The sequence below is a fragment of the Cetorhinus maximus genome, chromosome 6 (assembly GCF_964194155.1).
Source record: "Cetorhinus maximus chromosome 6, sCetMax3.hap1.1, whole genome shotgun sequence".
NCBI lineage: Eukaryota > Metazoa > Chordata > Chondrichthyes > Lamniformes > Cetorhinidae > Cetorhinus > Cetorhinus maximus.
This window is the reverse complement of record NC_135884.1, coordinates 28,340,683-28,361,109: the sequence shown is the minus strand read 5'-3', so window position 1 is coordinate 28,361,109 and position 20,427 is coordinate 28,340,683. Positions and strand designations below refer to the sequence as shown.

The following is a 20,427-nucleotide window of genomic DNA, read 5'->3' as shown; positions in this document are numbered from 1 at the left end:
AGAAGTACTAGGCAAACTTATTGGTCTAAAGGCTGACAAGTCCCCTGGACTTAGGGCCTGCCTCCTAGGATATTAAAAGAAGTGGCTGTAGAGATAGTAGATGAATTGGTTGTAACCTTACAAAATTCTTTAGATCACAGAAAAGTCCCAGTGGATTGGAAAAATGCAAATGTTACACTCCCGTTTGTGATAGGACAGAGACAGAAAGCAGGAAACTAGTTAGCCTAACATGAGTAATGCTGGGAATGGGAAAATGTTGGAATCCATTATTAAGGAGGCAGTAGCAGGACATTTAGTAAATCATAATACAATGAAGCAGAGTTAACGTGGTTTTGAAAGGGAAATAGTCTTTGACAGATTTATTAGAGTTCTTTGAGGATGTGATAGATTTTTGAATTAAAAGGGGAGTCAAGGGTCATGGTGGAGATAATCAGATCAACCATGATCATATTGAATGGCAGAGCAGGCTTGAGCGCCTCTATGGCCTACTCCTCCTATTTTTAATATTCTAATGGACAGTTTCAGGTGTGGTGCAGCTTGTACATCTTGTGGATAAACGTTGCTTGGTTGTGCTTTATTAATTCATGTTTTTTTAAGATTTTCTTGAAACTCAGACTTCAGAAATTGTGGCATGTTAATGCACCCTTTACTGGATAAATTACTCATTGTGCTTGGGCCTTTGAGATAGTGAGTGGAACTGAGGTTTTCCTTAGGAGGGTTGCCCATTATTATTACAAGGCTTTTTTTAAAGTATTGATACTTTGCTTTTCAGAATTTTTTGACCATTTTTGATTAAAATGTGAAAAGTGACTATTTGAATGTTTAAAGCAATGAATGGAATTCTTCAGGATAAATAATGGCGTGTTACTGACATATGCCATTCAAATTGGCCAGCAAATTGAGGGATTAAGAGATATGACCACAACTTGCTGCTGATTTACACTGCTCTGTTGTTTGCTTTGCACAAACAGCATCTTGCCCCTGAGAACTTGCTGGATTTGCACATTAAACTCGCTGCAGAAAGTTAGAACTGGTGATTAAGAGGATAAATGTCCTTTTAATAATGTAATAATTGTTAATGCAATACCAATATCTCCTCTGGCCCCGAAAGGGAATAATTTAAACTCCTCAATGTAATTCCAGTGAATAGTAAATTGTTACACACTTTGAAAATGTCAAATTTTATTTCATTTTTTTACTTTTCCTTTGTTTCGCTTTTTTCGCGCTCATAATCCAATCTATCTTTTTCTCTGTATATTTCTCTTTCTGATTTGACTTTAATTCACTCTCCTCTGTTGTTTCTCTCTTCCTTGCTTAATCCTTAAATCTCGTTCATTAAGGATATGTGCTGTTTACTAAGGTCCCAGATGCCATATTAGCGTTACCAGCTTGCACTCCAGAAAGTCACAGTGCAAAACAAAAGAAAATGTGTCCTGAAGGATGCAGGAAGAAGTCTAACTCATGTCATGTGCTGTGAGATGCCCCGCTCCAGGAAAATTTGGCCCCTTGTATATTCGGACATATTTTAAATCTAAGGTGCGAATGAGCTAGTGTTAATGTTGTCTCTCCATAGACTCTTTGTAATAGATAAGTTGATGCACTAATTTGGCCATCTAGACCATGGCCAAGTGATGAGCTCTTTTCTGCAATGGATATCATGCATAACTGTGCTGGTCATGGCTCAGTAGTTTCACTCTTGCTTCTAAGTCGGATGATGGTGGGTTCAAGTCCCATTCCAGAGCCTTGAGCAGAAAATCGAGGCTGGCACTACAGTGCAATACTGAAGGAGTGCTGAACCATTGGAACAGCAGGATGTGACATTTTACTGTGACCATATATACCCCCTCAGCTGGGCATAAACAATCCCGTGGCAGGAAAGGCAGAGGATTTATCCCTGGTGTCCTGGTCAGCATTTATTGCTCTTCAACCAGCATCACTAAAACAGATTGTCTGGTCATTATTGCTATTTGTGAAACCTTATTGAATGCAAGTTGCCTGCCTGCTATGTTTCCAACATTATAACATCGACTACGCCCCAAAAGTACTTAATTGGTTCCGAAGCACTTTGGAATATCCTGAGGTCATGAAAGGAGTTATATAAATGTAAACCTTTCTTTTTTTCACAAAGCTAATGTGCTTTGTACAGACAATTAATATGTGTGCATTTTATTTTTTTAAGTGTTAGAGGGTTACTGCAGTTCTTAAAAGCTAATGACCTGAATTGTTTACGATCAGCTTAATTTCCCCAAGTATCATTTTTATCCCTGCTGTTTTTCCTTCCATCTTTCCTATCCCCAGCACATTGTGCCACCCAGTCAAAAAAAAATTGAGAGCAAGCTTAGATGTTGGTAGGTCACTGAGCAGGACCGAGAAAAGTTGCAGGATTAATTTTCTCTGTCTGACTTTCCAATCAGCACCATTTGGGTAGCGGATTTGATATTTTGCTGGAGGAATAGAAAAATCAAAGGAAGATTTATATTACTCATCTTGTGACAGTTAGCAGAGATGTATTTTATTAGAGTTAGACAAGGAACCAACTGAGACCCTGGGGACCTGTAAAAGTGGGGAGAAAATTGGTGATGAATCTTGTTGCAGTGATGAATGCTGCAACCTAGAGGAAAAATTCTTGCAGCATTTTAACATTAAACTCAGTTGTATTGCTGGTAGCTGTTTTGGAAACAAGTATTTTATAGATGCTTATTTACCATAATATTCTATGAAATGTATCAGAAAATCTAAATTCAATTAAAATCTTGTCTATGGAATCTCAGGCACACTTGGTTATAATCAAAAAGTATACATGTGTTTATGATTTTGTAGTTCATCTCAGAATCCTTTAATCACTCTGTGGCTTATTCATATAATAATTTACTAACTGCTCATGTCCATTCCAGGTGATGTGTAGATAAAATGTCTGATTATTTTGCAGGTTGCACAGAGCATTGAAGATCACCATCAGGAAGTGATTGCCTTCTGCAGAGAGAATGGTTTCCATGGCCTACTTGCTTATGACTCAGATTATGCGTTGTGTAACATCCAGTACTATTTCAGTGCCCATGCCCTTAAACTGAGCCGGAATGGCAAAAGCCTCACTACCAACCAATACCTGATGCATGAAGTTGCCAAGCAACTGGATCTGAATCCTAGTCGCTTTGTTATCTTTGCTGCACTCTTAGGTGGGTGAACATATTTACTGTAAAAGCATTACTGAAAGCATGCTAATTTGGATGGGAAAATAATTTCTTGTCTTCTTTGGGAATTCCATTGAAAATTATGCTGTCGAAATTGTTAAATTTAGATTTTATTATAGTGGTGGTTTAAATGTTTTGCATTTTTTGAAACATTTGAAGGCTAGTTTTTCTTTCTCTTAATGGGCACCCATCTTTCTCTCTTTAAAATGACTGCTTTGCTCCACCCGTGGGTTGCTTGCCATTCACTGTTTGTCCATTCTATTTCCTTGGTGCCATTTTTTGGTTAGCACGAGAGCAACCCAGTGCAACTAACACTTACTGTCTCTACAATATATCCTTTAAAGAAAAAAGTTAAACAGTAATCTCTCCTTTCAGTTTTCCCTCTAAAAATTAAACATTTATTTCAGAATGATAATGTTCTGCATTTGATTTGTAATGGTAATTATTTTCCAATGACATAGCACTCTATATGTTGGTAGAATGGTAGAGTGCAAAGGTGCACCTGTTCTACAAACAGAGAATTTTTAATCTCAGCTGGGCTATAGAATCCAGATACTTCGTTGTAGTGAGTTTACGAAAATGTTACTATTAAAGAAAAATTACAGCTTAACTAATTTTTTTAAGAGTGGGTGTATTATGGAGATAGTAAGCAAGCTTGAATTTGGCTTTTTTGTGTTGATTGTATTTTAATTGTGTTACACTGGGGAAGCATTTTAATTTATACATCTGTCACAAGTTACATGAGTTCCATAAATATGCTAGTTTCTGTAAAATGAGAGCAATTCCCCCACACCAAACATTAATTTATGATCTATTTGTATTTAACAGTCAAAATCTGATTCAAAGCAACTGCCATTTACACTGATTTAAGTAATTGTGCTGAGTATGTGTTCTAAAATTAGATAACCTATTATTTTATGTGGTATGGCTGCTAAGAAGCAGATGCAACTCACCAGTTTTAAAAAAGAGTATTTGTGACTAGCAACCATTAAGCATGAACTATTGTCAGGGGAGCATGTGTATTAGTAGGATGGATAGTAGGATGCTTAGTGGGCACTTAGTACAAATTGTAAGTAATATTAATACTGGACCAAGACTTTGAAGTTAGAAGAGTATATATTCTTAAACACAACAGTTCAATTATTTGTTATAAATAGTTTATTCATTTATCTTTTACAGTTAAGAATGGCCCGAGTTATTATTGGGGGCAGGGGTGGAAAGGGGAAGGAAAAGAACACAAAGACCTTGTACTGATGAGATGCTTTGGTAGTATTGTTTCATGACTATCCTCTTCCTGCTGGATCTAATGAAACATTTAACTTTCTCCTCAGCATTTTCTTCCTTCGTCGCAATTATGTTTCTGAGTAAAAAAGTAAACTATACATGTCAAAAATAATTTGTTTGGCAAGTCACTTGTCCATAACACCTGACTTGTGAGATTTTGCAATTAAAGCATTTTATTTTGGGGCCATAGTCAACTGTTGCACATTTTGTTGCATATTTCAGAGGCCTCAAAATTGTGAACCCTTACAGCGTTTTCCTCACCTCTACAAAAGATGGGGAGGCAGTGGAGTAGTGCTATTGTCACTAGGCTAGTAATCCAGAGACCCAGGGTAATGCTCTGGGGACCTGAGTTCATATTCCACCGTGGCAGATGGTGGAATTTGAATTCAATAAAAATATATGGAACAAAAGTCGAATGATGACCATGAAACCATGTCAATTGTTGTAAAAACCCATCTGGTTCACTAATGTCCTTTAGGAAATCTGCCACACTTACCTGGTCTGGTCTGCATGTGACGCTAGACCCACAGCAATGTGGTTGACTTTTAATACCCTCTGAAATGGTGTAGCAAGCCACTTAGTTGTATCAAACGGCTAAAAAACAAGATGTCAATAAGGAATGAAACCGGATGGATGGCCCAGCATAGACCGAGGCACCGGAAAGATAACAGCAAACTCAGCCCTGGCAACCCCGCAAAGCCCTCCTTACTAACTACTGGGGGCTTGTGCCAAAATTGAGAGAGCTGTCTCACAGACTAGTCAAGCAACAGCCTGACATAGTCATCCTCACGGAATCGTAACTTACAGATAATGTCCTTGATTCCACAATCACCATCCATGGTTATGACCTGTCCCACCGGCAGAACAGATTCAGCAGAGGTGGCAGCGCAGTGGTATACAGCCGGGAGGGAGTTGCCTGGGAGTCCTCAACATCGACTCTGGACCTCATGAAGTTTTGTGGCACCAGGTCAAACCTGAGCAAGGAAACCTCCTGCTTACCACATAGTGTTCCCCCCTCAGCTGATGAATCTGTATTCCTCCATGTTGAACACCACTTGGAAGAAGCACTGAGGATGGCAAGGACACAGAATATACTCTGGCTGGGGGACTTCAATGTCCATCACCAACAGTGGCTCAGTATCCTACTACAGATTGAGCTGGCCGGATCCTAAAGGATATAGCTGTTAGACTGGGTCTGCAGCAGGTGGTGAGGGAACCAAAAAGACTGAAAAACATACTTGACCTCATCCTCACCAACCTGTCTGCCACAGATGCATCTGTCCATGACAGTATTGGCAGGAGTGACCACCCTGCACAGTCCTTGTGGAGACGAAGTCCTATCTTCACATTGAGGATACCCTCCACCATGTGTGATGCCACTACCATGCTAAATGGGATATATTTCAAACAGATCTAGCAACTCAAGACTGGGTAACCTTGAGGCAGTGTGGGCCATCAGCAGCAGAATTATACTCAACTATAATCTGTAACCTCATGGCCCGGCATATCCTCCACTCTACCATAACCACCAAGCCAGGGGATCAATCCTAGTTCAATGAAGTGCCAGGAGCCAGCACCAGGCACTGCGAGACAGCTCTTCCAATTTTGGCACAAGCCCCCAAATGCTAGTCAACCTGATGAAGCTACGAACAGGACTACTTGCGTGCCAAACAGCATAAGCAGCAAGTGATAGAGCTAAGCGATTCCACAACCAATGGATCAGAACTAAGCTCTGCAGTCCTGCCACATGCAGTCATGAATGGTGATGGACAATTAAACAACTCACTGGAGGAGGAGGCTCCACAAATATCCCCATCCTCAATTAGGGGGGAAATCCAGCACATCAGTGCAAAAAGATAAAGCTGAAGCATTTACAAGAACCTTAAGCCAGAAGTGCCAAGTGCATGATCCATCCCTGCCTCCTCCAGAGGTCTCCAGCATCACAGATGCCAGTCTTCAGCCGATTCGATTCACTCCATGTGATATCAAGAAATGGCTGAAGGCACTGGATACTGCAAAGGCTATGAGCCCTGACAATATTCCAGCAATAGTACTGAAGACTTGTGCTCCAGAACTTGCTGCGCCCCTGGCCAAGCTGTTCCAGTACAGTTACAACACTGGCATCTACACAGCAATGTACACAAAAAGCTGCAGAAGTCCAACCCAGCCAATTATTGTCCCATCACTCTACTCTCGATCACCAGCAAAGTGATGGAAGGGGTCATCAAAGGTGCTATCAAGTGGCTCTTGCTTAGCAATAACTTGCTCACTGATGTTCAGTTTGGGTTCTGCCAGGGGTCACTCAACTCCTGACCTCATTACAGCCTTGGTTCAAACATGGACAAAAGAGCTGAACTCCGGAAGTGGAGTGAGAGTGACTGCCCTTGACATCAAGGCAGCATTTGACCAAGTGTGGCATCAGGGAACACTAGCAAAACTGGTGTCAATGGTAATTGGGGAAAACTCTCTGCTGGCTGGAGTCATACCTAAGACAAAGGAAGGTGGTTGTTGGAGTTCAATCATTTCAGTTCCAGGGCATCATTGCAGGAGTTCCTCAGGGTGGTGCCCTTGGCCCAACCATCTTCAGCTGCTTCATTAATGATCTTCTTTCCATCATAAGGTCAGAAGTGGGGATGTTTGCTGATGATTGCACGATGTTCACCATTTGTGACTCCTCAGATACTGAAGCAGTCCATGTCCAAATGCAGCAAGACCTGGACAATATCCTGGCTTGGGCTGACAAGTGACAAGTAACATTTGCGCCACACAAGTGCCAGGCAATGACCATCTCCATCAAGAGAGAACTTAACCATAGTCCCTTGACTTTCAATGACATTACCGTTGCTGAGTCCCCTGCTATCAACATCTTGGGGATTACCATTGACCAGAAACTGAACTGGACTAGTTATATAAATACTGTGGCTACAAGAGCAGGTCAGAGGCTAGGAATTGTGCAGCGATTCCTCACGTCCTGACTCCCCAAAACCTGTCCTTCATCTACAAGTCAGGAGTGTGATGGAATACTCTCCACTTGCCTGGATGAGTGCAGCTCCAACAACAGTCAAGAAGCTCGACACCATCTAGGACAAAGCAACCCGCTTGATTGGCACCCTACCCACAAACATTCACTCCCTCCACCACCGACACACTGTAGCAGCAACGTGTGCCATCTACAAGATGCACTGCAGGAACTCACCAAGGCTCCTTAGACAGCACCTTCCAAACCCACGACCAATAACATCTCGAAGGACAAGGGCAGCAGACTGATGGGAACACCACCACCTAGAATTTCCCCTCCAAGCCACTCACCATCCTGACTTAAAAATGTATCGCTGTTCCTTCACTGTCACTGGGTCAAAATCCTGGAACTCCCTTCCTAACAGCACTGTGGGTATACCTACACCACATGAACTGCAGTGGTTCAAGGAGGCAGCTCACCACCAGCTTCTCAAGAGCAATTAGCGATGGGCATTAAATGCTGGCCTAGCCAGCAACGCCTACACCCCATGAATGAATAAAAACAGTGGTCACCTGCCAATCAGTGAATAACAGCTTTGGGAGCTGCCTGCATTGCTGCAGTTTTTGCTAGGGTCGAACAAGAGCAGCTCAAAAGGTGGAGCAATTATTAGAAAGACATTAGGGGCAATATTAGGGTACTGTAATCCACCCTAGAGGCTGTAGAGAGCAAAGGCCTAGTTCAACATCACCTGCAAACGTGGGAGGAAAACATTCTCTTGTCATGAATTTGTCATTGCCCCCCTCTCCCCCTTCCTTTGCCAATGTCAGTGTGACCCAAGTTTCATACTTCCTGTTCTAATGTACATTACACTTACATTTGTATTCAAATTTACTTAACATTAATTTGTTCAAGTCAGTCTGAATACTAGCAGCCTTGGCCACGCAACTTGGCACAACCAGATTGTATGATAAATTGATTAGGAGTATTTTCCATATCATTTATGAATAGTGTGAAGAGCAGGAAAGCCAGAACAAATTTCTGAAACTGTACTAGTTTATGTCTCTCTCTTCCTCCTTGACAAGAACTCTAGATTTACCATCACTACCTATTTTGTTTTATCAAGCCATTTTTATGCCAAAGTAGCTAATTTATCACTGATTCCCGAACATTTATCATCTCAAATGCTTGCAGGTGGCCAATCGGGAAACATTTTCTCAATAGCCCAGTGCATAATGTTCACTTGATTGTCCTCATAAGCCTGTTTAGTTACACTCTCAATTCCAGAAAATTTCAGGCAAAATCTGCTGCTACTAAATCAATGCTTATTTATGGCTGATGCTTTCTTTAATAGAATATAGGAGATGGCTGTCATTATTTGACATACCCTGTGATGGTACCTGCCTTTTGATTTTTGGCCTGGGAAACAACTTTATAACTTTTTGTATTGTTTCAGGTTTAGCCGGGTACTTTTCCAAATTCTAGGTTTTTAGTTGATCGTCTCTACTTTGACTAACAGGAGGGAGTTGTATATAGGTTCGCAATTACTCAGCATATTTGTTTCTGAATGTCATATTTCAGGGAATAAACGTTCCTTCCATTTACCCATCTCATTCTTTAGAAAAGTAATATGGATCCAAGCATGTGAATACAAAATGTTCCTTAGAATACCACACTGAGACAAGAAACTAATTTATGTAATGAGTAGCAAACTCAGCCTTAATGTCTAAATGGAAATGCACCCTATACATTGTGAAATATGCTCTGTCTCAATAAAAAACTGAATGAGTTGTATGAGTGGAATTTTCACTTGAAACACTCACCATTCGTATGTTTGCCAAACATTACTATTTGAATCTTCGCATTGAATAGGATTTACTTTCTGTTGGATTGTTTTTTAAGGCAATTGTTTCCTTGATATATGGACTGCAGAAAAATTAAGGTAATAATTTTATAGAAGTGTCTTCATTCTTAGACTGAAAGTGTCCTCTACCTACTACTTGGCTGCGCAATGTTCTCCATTCAGCCCCTTTTAAAGATATATATTGCATTCACAATTTCTGTTTGGGATGATACACCATTCTGTGGTGAGATTGTCAGGTTAGAGATTTTTTTTTTGTTTAAGGCCCATGCACACCAAGACCTGGATTCAGACTGTCCTAACTCAGTTAACACAGGACTTCAGCAACCAAAAGTGTGGGCTAGAGTTGAATCCAGTTTTCGTAATGGTTTCACCTGCACAAAATAGCAGTTGAACTTATTCCTTGAGTGAGGAGTGATAAGCTTTAGTTTAAATTTTTAGCAACATGTTATCCAATATGTGGATAATTGCATTTTTGATTGAAAGGTAGATAAAATGAGAGTAATACACACTATCAATGCCCGTATGATTTCAGTACTCATGTTTGCATGACATATGCATGCATACCTTAACTTCTTTTGTGTGTTTGTTGGTAAACTGTTGAGATGAAAAGCAGAATGCGTGATCTTTCTGATCATTGCGTGTGCATTACTTCCTTGGCTACTGATTGTTGGTTATCAGCTAAGGTGGTGTGTAAAATGGGTAAAAATGCCAGACTTTAACACCATTGGAACACCAGCAACATTGTATGGATCGGGAAACAATCATCATGGTTGGCTCAACCAATAGAAATAATTGCTCCAGGCCAACAGAAGAAAGCCTGCCCAATTAATAAAGAAGAACTATATCAGAGCATGTCAGGGCAAAGGGCAAGCACCAGCCACACATGTTCAGGATGGAGAGTAGGGGCAGGCCTGGTGCATCACTGTGCAAGTCAATGCTCTCAGCAGTCATTCTGAGGAGTCAAAGTTCCATTTGGAAATACCAGACAAAAACTGAGAAGCTGCAATGCCTGCTAAGCCCATACCAGGAAACCAAACTTTGTTGAAAGGGAAAGACTGCAAAACTTTGCACTGAATGGTGATAGATGTTCGGTAAGTAAATATACATGTGAGGTATTTTTACCGGTTTTCTATGTAAGGCGTTTCCTTATAAAGTTAGTGCATGTGGCTAAAAAAGTTTTGCTATAGCTACACCAGTGGCTAGTAAGTGATTTCTGTTGGACAATACTGGTGTAGAACTGCAGCTGCCTGTTTCAAGGTACTTTTGATTAGTGGGTGGTATGGCTGGGTTCAGATTACTATTCAATTTTCAGCACATTAGCAAAACTCTATTTAGGGAGGCAAATTTGCATCTTTGTCAAAATGAGGATCATTGTTGGCATTGAACAGAACACTTATCTGTTGGGTAAAGCATGGCTAGTTGCTGAGTATTCTATAATTCTTCCCAACAAAATATTTTAACTAGAAACTTGGAAAAGCACCCTTTAGTACACAAGTGTGATTTTTTTAAAAATCCCTTTATTTCATACCTGTTATCTTTATGTCTGCTCTGATTAACAACTGGCTGTTTCTGCTGGAAGTCCATGAAGGCTGGAAACTGAGTTACGGTGACCAAAGGGATTAATGGATATGTGGCAAAGACAAGTATATGGAGTTCAGATGAAGATCATCGACATTCTCATTGAATGATGGAATAAGCTCGAGGGACTGAATAGCCTAATCCTGTTCTTATGTTCCTTCCTATGTTCTCTGACAAACTTTGAGCAGTACTCCTACAGCTAAGTGGATCCCTAAGCATTGGCTGTGCTAACCTGTGCTTAAGCTCTCTGAACTTTGAGGGGTGTATCTCTATAGGGGAAGGAGTGTGTGCTTTTTGTGGGGCAGCCAGAAATTCAGTCTACATGGACTTTTGAGTAGCTTGGAGACATTCAGAGATGGGTTTCCGTATATATTGAGTATCTAGTTAACTTACAAAAGTTTATTGAATCAAAAAGATAGAGGAGGACCAAAGGCATAAAATTTTGGTACCTGGTAAAGCTGCACTATTGTCATGCATCTGGTTGCAAACACAATTCTGGGAACAGGCTTTTTACTGCCCTACCCCCTTGGTAGAGGAATGGTGTGCTCCGCATGGGGATCTAACAGTAATTATTTACAAGCAAAGCGATTTAAGTAAAATGACATTTGGAATGCCATATTTAAATAGGTGCATAGCTAAACAGTGTAGATAGCCAATTCTCACCTTGTTGTAGGTAGGATCCCAGAGATGACAGTGTTTCGAAGATCCTCCCTGTCCAAGATGGTGTTACAAGACTACACTGAAAACTCAGCAAGTTTCACTAGTTAAGGTTTCGTCTTCATGGAGGAGCTTGCTTCAGCAACAACCACAGCATTGTAAGTTGTCTGTTTTACTATTTGATAGTTGAAAGGAGAGATGTGTGGGGAAGTTTGAAACTGGGGAGATGATTGCGATTGATGTTGATAAGCATAAGGCAATACATATAGATGTTTAACTTGTAATTGTCATTCTGAACTGAGGGAAGCAGGAGAAATGTAATTAATGTGACTACTGAAATTGACAGCTTGTGGTTAGGTAAGGGTATTAAGGGGTATAGCACCAAGGTGGGTAAATAGGGTTGAGAAACAGATCAGTTGTGATGCAATTGAATGGGTGAACAGGCTTGAGGGGCTGAATGGCCATGTCCTATTCCTGTGTTCCCTTGAATATTATGGACAACTGAAGGACTGTCCGGCAGAGCCCCCCCCATTATCCTTAAGCAGATGTGGGACTTTGACTTTGTAGATCCCTATAGCTTCTTCTGAATACCAGCACAAACAACAGTGACTTAAATTTACATAATGCTTTTAATGTAATAAAATGTCTCAAAGCACTTCACAGAAGCATTATAAAATATGACACTGAGCCACATAAAGAGATACCAGGGCAGGTGCCCAAAAGCTTGATCAGAGAGGTAGGTCTTAAGGATTGTCTTAAAGGGGAAAATTGAAGTAGAGAGGTGCAAAGTTTTAGACAGTAAATTACAGAATTTAGGACCTAGCCAGCTGACGGCGCAGCGACCAATGGGGGTGCAATCAAAATTGGGCATGCTGGGCATCTAAGTCTGGAATTAGAGAAGCGCAGATGTCTCTGAGGGTTATCAGGCTAGAGGAAATTACAGAGATAGGGAGGGTCCAGGCCAAAGCAAAATAGTTGCAAGTAAACTAGCTTTCCAACAGCCAGAGCTTAGTCTTAAATACATGGACGTAAACTGGTTGCCGTCTTGCAGCTTCATGTTGAACGTTCAGGTGGCTTATGATTTCTATTAGAAATAAAAAATCTGCCACCACACCTTGTAACAGATATCTCGTCAATGGCCTTTCCTTTTAGACAAAGGCCTGGATTTTTCTGTCAGTGGTGAAATAATGGTACTTGACACTGACCTTGAAGAAAGCTGCCCACAAAGCTCTAGCGTTCTCTGTGGCATGGTTTTCCCCTTTCCTGTCAGCAGTTGAAATCTTGCACCCAACTAAGTAGATCTCTTAGATAAAAGCAAAAAACTGCGGATTCTGGAAATCCAAAGCAAAAACAAAAATACCTGGAAAAACTCAGCAGGTCTGGCAGCATCTGTGGAGAGGAACACAGTTAACATTTCGAGTCCGCATGACTCTTCAACAGAACTAAGTAAAAATAGAAAAGGGGTGAAATATAAGCTGGTTTAAGGAGGGGGTGGTGGTGGGACAAGATGAGCTGGATAGAGGGCCAGTGATAGGTGGAGATTACCAAAAGATATCATAGACAGAAGGACAAAGAGGTGTTGAAGGTGGTGATATTATCTAAAGGAATGTGCTAATTAAGGGTAGAGAGCAAGACGAGCAAGGTACAGATAGCCATAGTTGGGGTGGGGTGAAGGAATCGAAAAAGGCTAAAAGGTAGAGATAAAACAATGGATGGAAATACATTTAAGAATAATGGAAATAGGTGGGAAAAGAAAAGTCTATACAAATTATTGGAAAAAACAAAAAGTGGGGGGGAAATCGGAAAGGGGGTGGGGATGGAGGAGAGAGTTCATGATCTAAAATTGTTGAACTCAATATTCAGTCTGGAAGGCTATAAAGTGCCTAGTCGGAAGATGAGGTGCTGTTCCTCCAGTTTGCGTTGAGCCAGCAAGCCAAGGACGGACATGTGGGTATGAGAGCAGGGTGGAGTGTTGAAATGGCAAGTGATAGGGAGGTCTGGGTAATGCTTGCGGACAGACCGAAGGTCACCCAGTCTGCATTTGGTCTCTCCAATGTAGAGGAAACCGCATTGGGAGCAATGAATGCAGTAGACTAAGTTGAGGGAAGTGCAAGTGAAATACTGCTTCACTTGAAATGAATGTTTGGGCCCTCATTTCTTGCTATCTTGACTCTATTCTCTCTCCTCTTGTCCAGTCCCTTCCCACCTCCATCCGTGATTCCTCTGACACCCTACATCATATCAACAATTTCCAGTTCCCTGGCCCCAACCGCCTCCTCTTTACCATGGACATCCAATCCCTCTACACCTCCATCTCCCACTGGGATGGTCTGATGGCTCTCCGCTTCTTCCTCGAACAGAGGCCCGAACAATCCCCATCCACCACTACTCTCCTCCGTCTGGCTGAACTTGTTCTCACACTGAACAATTTCTCCTTAAACTCCTCTCACTTCCTCCAAATAAAAGATGTGGCTATGGGTTCCCGCATGGGCCCCAGCTATGCCTGTCTCTTTATGGGGTATGTGGAACATTCCTTGTTCCAGTCCTACTCTGGCCCCCTCCCACAACTCTTTCTCCGGTACATCGATGATTACTTCGGTGCTGCTTCATGTTCTCGTCTGGACCTGGAAAAATTTTGCTTCCAATTTCCACCCCTCCAACATTTTCACATGGTCCATCTCTGACACTTCCCTTCCCTTCCCTTGACCTCTGTCTCAATTTCTGGTGATAGACTGTCCACCAATATCCATTACAAGCCTACCGACTCCCACAGCTACATCAACTACAGCTCCTCACACCCCGCTTCCTGTAAGGACTCCATCCCATTCTCTCAGTTCCTTCGCCTCTGTCGCATCTGTTCTGATGATGCCACTTTCAAAAACAGTTCCTCTGACATGTCCTCCTTCTTCCTTAACTGAGGTTTTCCACCCACGGTGGTTGACAGGGCCCTCAACCGTGTCCGGCCCATCTCCCGCGCATCCGCCCTCACACCACCTTCTCCCTCCCAGAAACATGATAGGGTCCCCCTTGTCCTCACTTATCACCCCACCAGCCTCCGCATTCAAAGGATCATCCTCCGCCATTTCCGCCAACTCCAGCATGATGCCACCACCAAACACATCTTCCCTACACCCCCCCGGCGGCATTCCGTAGGGATTGTTCCCTCCGTGACACCCTGGTCCACTCCTCCATCACCCCCTACACCTCAACCCCCTCCCACGGCACCTTCCCATGCAACTGCAGAAGATGCAACACCTGCCCCTTTACTTCCCCTCTCCTCACCATCCAAGGGCCCAAACACTCATTTCAAGTGAAGCAGCATTTCACTTGCACTTCCCTCAACTTAGTCTACTGCATTCGTTGCTCCCAATGCGGTTTCCTCTACATTGGAGAGACCAAACGCAGACTGGGTGACTGCTTTGCGGAACACCTTCGGTCTGTCCGCAAGCATTACCCAGACCTCCCTATCACTTGCCATTTCAACACTCCACCCTGCTCTCATGCCCACATGTCCGTCCTTGGCTTGCTGCATTGTTCCAGTGAAGCTCAACGCAAACTGGAGGAACAGCACCTCATCTTCCGATTAGGCACTTTACAGCCTTCCGGACTGAATATTAAGTTCAAAAATTTTAGATTATGAACTCTCTCCTCCATCCCCACCCCCTTTCCGATTTTCCCCCTCCTTTTTGTTTTTTCCAATAATTTATATAAATTTTTCTTTTCCCACCTATTTCCATCCATTGTTTTATCTCTACCTTTTAGCCTTTTTCGATTCCTTCACCCCACCCCACCCCCATTAGGGCTATCTATACCTTGCTTGTCCTGCTTTCTACCCTTAATTAGCACATTCCTTTAGATAATATCACCACCTTCAACACCTCTTTGCCCTTTTGTCTGTGACATCTTTTGGTTATCTCCACCTATCACTGGCCCTCTATCCAGCTCATCTTGTCCCCCGCCCCCCCCCAAACCAGCTTATATTTTCACCCCTTTTCTATTTTTCCTTAGTTCTGTTGAAGAGTCATGTGGACTCGAAACGTTAACTGTGCTCCTCTCCACAGATGCTGCCAGACCTGCTGAGTTTTTCCAGGTATTTTTGTTTTTGGTTAAGTGGATCTCTTGGTGTGCAGTAGCAGTGATGTCAGCAAGCAGGTAAGCAGCCAATCACATTGAAATATTGACATCCAGCAAAAAAAGTTAAAGAACTTATTTAACCTTCAATTTTATTTCACCATCTGAAACTTTGTGTTGTATAGTTATATAATAAAGATTATAAAACTTTTTTTAAATAACATATTTTTCAAATATATGAAATTTTTGCATGATGGTGGAAAATCTGGCATTCCGCAAACAACAAAATTAGCTCCTGGGGCCAATGAACATGTTTAGCAGTAATTATGAAGTTAGCATGCCATTAAAAACCCAGATACCCCTCATTCAACAGCATGTTGTAACTTTTTCAAGGGGTTTTACAAGACTATCAGTGAAGAATGGAAGTTCTGTCAATTTGATTGATTATACATTCCTTAGGGTGCCTCAACAGTGTGTAGTGCGCTCTCTGGAGAAGTGTGGGAACATTGACATTAGGTTGCAGATTGTGGTGGATACAGTGCTGCTGCTGTTGGCCCTCAGATCTTCATAGATTCCTAGTTTTCAGCTGATAAATCTGTTCTTAAATTATCCCACTTGGCAATGCGCTAGTGTCACACAACATGATAAAATGTGCCTCCGTGTAAAGATGGGACAGATCTCGCAAGAACTGTGCTGTGGCCACTCCGACCCCCAATGCTGCCATGGACAGATGCATCTGTGACAGGACCTGTAACAAGACCAGCCTGTCAGTGGTGGTGCTCCCGAGTCACGCTGGCAATGGACTTTGAAGTCCCCCCCACCCCCCACAGTATATTCTGTGTCCATTACTACCCTCAGTGCTTTCTTCATGATCCACAATATGGAAGAATACGGATTTATTCGCTGGCGGTCAGTGGTAATCAGCAGGACAGTTCCTTGCTGATGTTTGGCCTGAAACCACTAGACTTCATGTGGCTTGGAGTCAATGTTGAGGTCTCCCAGGTCCACCCCTATGGCTGTGTATCACTGTGCCCCTACCTCTACCCATAAGGCAGGACATAAATACCCAGGGAAGATAATGGGACAGTAAGTCACTTATCCAAATAGTGATGTTAATTAGCCTTTGAAGTGGCATCTTGCTTATCAGATAGTGATTGTATCTTCTCCAACATAGTAAAAGTGTAGTCAGCAAAAGATAGGTGTCTGAGAGACTCTTAGTATGTAGTATTCAAATTATCATAAATATTTATTATTACAAAGGCTTCCTGAACAGTTGAAATGCAACCAGACCTGCATAGATCTATCACTATGAAAGAGTCATGTAATGTGAATTACTGTATTTGAAAATATATTGGATCTGGGATGAGATAGTGGAACTTTTAAATAATTCCAATGTATATTCTCAACCTGAAATAAACTTGACGGACTAAATTAAAGTTCTGTTTTGTTCTTGATTGTGATCAATGTACCTACATAGCGTTCTTCTTCGCAACTGTGTATGCCATTGCGGACTATAAATGCTGCTGTTCCACAATTTATTTTTGCCTATCATAGTCCACCCTGCCTTACTGATTCTTCATTTAGGTAGAAGAATATAGCATTATCACCCAGTTAGGGTAGTTGGTAACCATCTAGCATTTTCCACCTTCCATTGCGGAAAGGGCCATGTGGTTTCTTGCATTGAATTTAAAGCCTTGTACTGGATTCAGTACAAAGGAAGTTTGACCTGGCATTGGTTACTTATAGCTTCATTTTTGTGAATATTTCGCAAGTTGTTTGGTTGAATTTCTGTTATGCTCACTTTATTATGTAGCCTTTATTCTCCCTTCTTAATTATTTTCTTCAGCCAAGCTGTTCCATTGATTTAGTATTGTTCAGTTAAATTCTCAATCTGATTTCCTTGACATTGATTATTGATTGAAACTCTGAAAAATAATCATGAAAGATAGTATGGCATCATTTGATCAATCCACAACTAGCAGGACTGTGAAAGTTTTTGTGGTTGATGTGTAAGTTATGTTGGTCAAAATGTTTTGGCTGTTGTGTACTGTAGCTGATCATGTTAATTCAAAAACACTTCATAAGTACCTTGGAATATTTTTTCTCTTTTAAGGTTTCTATATGAGTGTATGTTGTTGAATAATGTTAACTGAAAAGCTCAAGAAGGTGTTGGAGCTCCATGTAGTACACAGAATCAGCTTCTGGTGTTGCCAAAAGCTTTCTTTAGTTGTTTCAAAGAAACAAAAAATTGTACTGTTTCAAAGAGGTGCAATAAAAGAAACACCTGGGAGTTTACATAAACAGAACTTTGAAGCTGGCACAGCAAATGATGCGACTGTTAGAAAAACATATAGGATCCTTGACTTTAAACATAAGTGTATAACAGCAAAGTAATGGTAAATCTTTATAAATCATTACTTAAGCCTCAGCTGGAGAATTGTGTGCAATTCTAGAAACCACACCTTAGGAAGGATGTCAACACCTTTTAGAAGTTGGGAGGAGAGTTACGAGAATGGTACCAGGGAAAGGAGAGGCTAGTGAAACTGGGATGTGTTCCTTATAGCAGATATGGTAGAGGGGAGATTTGATAGAGGTGTACACAATTTTGCGGAATTTTGGTAGAGTAGATACTGTTTCCTGTGGCAGGTGGGTCAGTAACCAAAGGTCATAGATTTAATATAATTGGCAAAATGATGAGATGAGATTGTGTTTTACACAGCGACTTGTAATGACCTCGAATGCACTGCTTGAAATCTTGCTCAAAAATGCAAACCTTGGGCTCTATACCACTCGAGAAAGCTCAATTAACTGAATTTGTTAGTGATTCATTGTTGATACTTTTTGTTCAAATTAAATGTGGCAAATAATTTTAAAAATGACACTTAGATGTCCAGGATAATACTCATGGAACGTGAGAGATGTGTGTGGCAACTTGCTATTGTTGGACAGTTAATTAGCATATATGGGTTTTTTTCCAGGTTGCCCATTATTGCAACAATCAACAGTTGCAGTTCTCGAGTCAGAATGCAGTCTTTAATCTGGGTTTTGATCTATAGAAATGCTCTACAGAAATGATCTACAGCTCAGAATTTCGTGCTTCCAGGATACTTCTCTAAAGGCAAAGTGGAAAAGGAGTAGGGTTGACCTGATAATAAAGGATGGGATGAAGACAGTAGAAATCTAAAGGATCTTAGCTCAAGGCATTACTGCAAGGGTTCCTCATGGTAGCGTCCTAGGCCTAACCATCTTTAGCAGCTTCATTAATAACCTTTTCTCCAACATACCATCAGAAGTGGGGATGTTCACTGACGATTCTACAGTCTTGAGTATCATTCGCAACTACTCAGTTACTAAAGCAATCAGTGCCTATATGCAGCAAGACCTGGGCAACATTCAAGCTTGAGCTGATAAATGACAAGTTGCATTTCTGCTACACAAGCACAAGGCAATGACCATCTTCAACAAGAGAGAATCTAACCATCACCCGTAAACGTTCAACAGCTTTACCATTGCTGAATCCCCCAGCATCAACATCTTCAGGGTTACCATAGGCCAGAAACGTAACTGAACCAGTCATGTAAATACTGTGGCTACAAGAACCAGTCAGAGGCTGGGAATGCTGCTGTGAGTAACTTGCTTCCTGGCTCCCCAAAGCCTGTCCACAAGGCACAAGCCAGGAGTGTGATGGAATATTCCCCAATTACCTGGATGAGTGCAGCTCCAACAACACTCCAGAAGCTCGACACCATCCAGGACAAAGCAGCTTGCTTGATTGGCACCCCACCGCCTTGAACATTCAATTCCTCCACCAGTGGCAGCAGTATGTACCATCTACAGGATGCACTGCAACAACTCGCCAAGGCTCCTTCAACAGCCTCTTCCAAACCCCTGACTTCTACCACCTAGAAGGACAAGGACAGTAGACACATGGGGACATCACCATCATCAAGTTCCCGTCCAAGTCTCCCCACCATCCTGGCTTAAAATTATATTGACATTGCTTCACTGTTGGTGGGTAAAAATTTTTGGAACTCCCTCCCTAGCAGCACAGTTAGTTTCCTACACCACCTAGACTGCAGCTCAGAAGGTGGCTCAGCACCATCCTCTTGAGGGCATTTAAGGTTGGTGTTATGATCTCTGTAAGGGATTCGAACTTCTAATTATTACCTGAAAGAATAACCTGACAAGATTATCATTTTGAATTTTTTTTTGTAATATATCACTACAAAACCACTATTGACTAAACACTATTTCTGTAAGCAACTTATATTTTAACCAGAGAAAGTGGCATTCCCCTTATACTTATTACCCATCACACTGCCCTTGGAATTAGAGTCCTTTTAGCAAGCAGTCTACGGTTGCTGCCAGCTTCTGATGGGTTTCTGTATACCCGTTTCGCTAAGTTGTAACTTGGAGGGACCATCTCCAGACGTTTTCCTCAGTTTTGAGAGATTTCCTTTATTCCAGCAGTAAAGCCTGTTCCGATGATGATTCTTCCCCTGGCAAACCTCTGCTGTCTGTCAGTGATATTTACTGATTTGTAGGGAAGCCTGTAACCTGATCTTAAAAATGTTTTCCTCTGACCTCTTCCCTATAGTAACGTGAAACATATTAACCTTGCATTCAGGTCAAACTGCTAATTAGTTATCCTTGACCCCCAACTCCCTTTCATCTTAAAAGTAAACGGACAGTTTACAGCACAACTGTTCACAACTCAATACCTACAACACCTTTCTGGTACCTTGGGAGAATCTTTTTTTTATTTCTTCATGAGATGTGGGCCAGCATTTATTGCCCACCCGCAATTGCCCATGTGGAAATGGTGG

The 20,427-nt window shown here is 41.6% G+C and overlaps 1 protein-coding gene across 2 annotated transcripts in view; it reads left to right on the top strand.

The window, feature by feature from the left end:
* LOC144681668 (constitutive coactivator of PPAR-gamma-like protein 1 homolog) overlaps window positions 1–20,427 on the top strand; it is a 126,233-nt gene that overhangs the window by 26,874 nt on the left and 78,932 nt on the right. For both annotated transcript variants that reach the window (XM_078543478.1, XM_078543477.1), the window contains exon 2: window positions 2,930–3,176. In XM_078543478.1, the coding sequence (XP_078399604.1) occupies window positions 2,930–3,176 (247 nt within the window). The remainder of the gene's footprint in view (window positions 1–2,929; window positions 3,177–20,427) is intronic.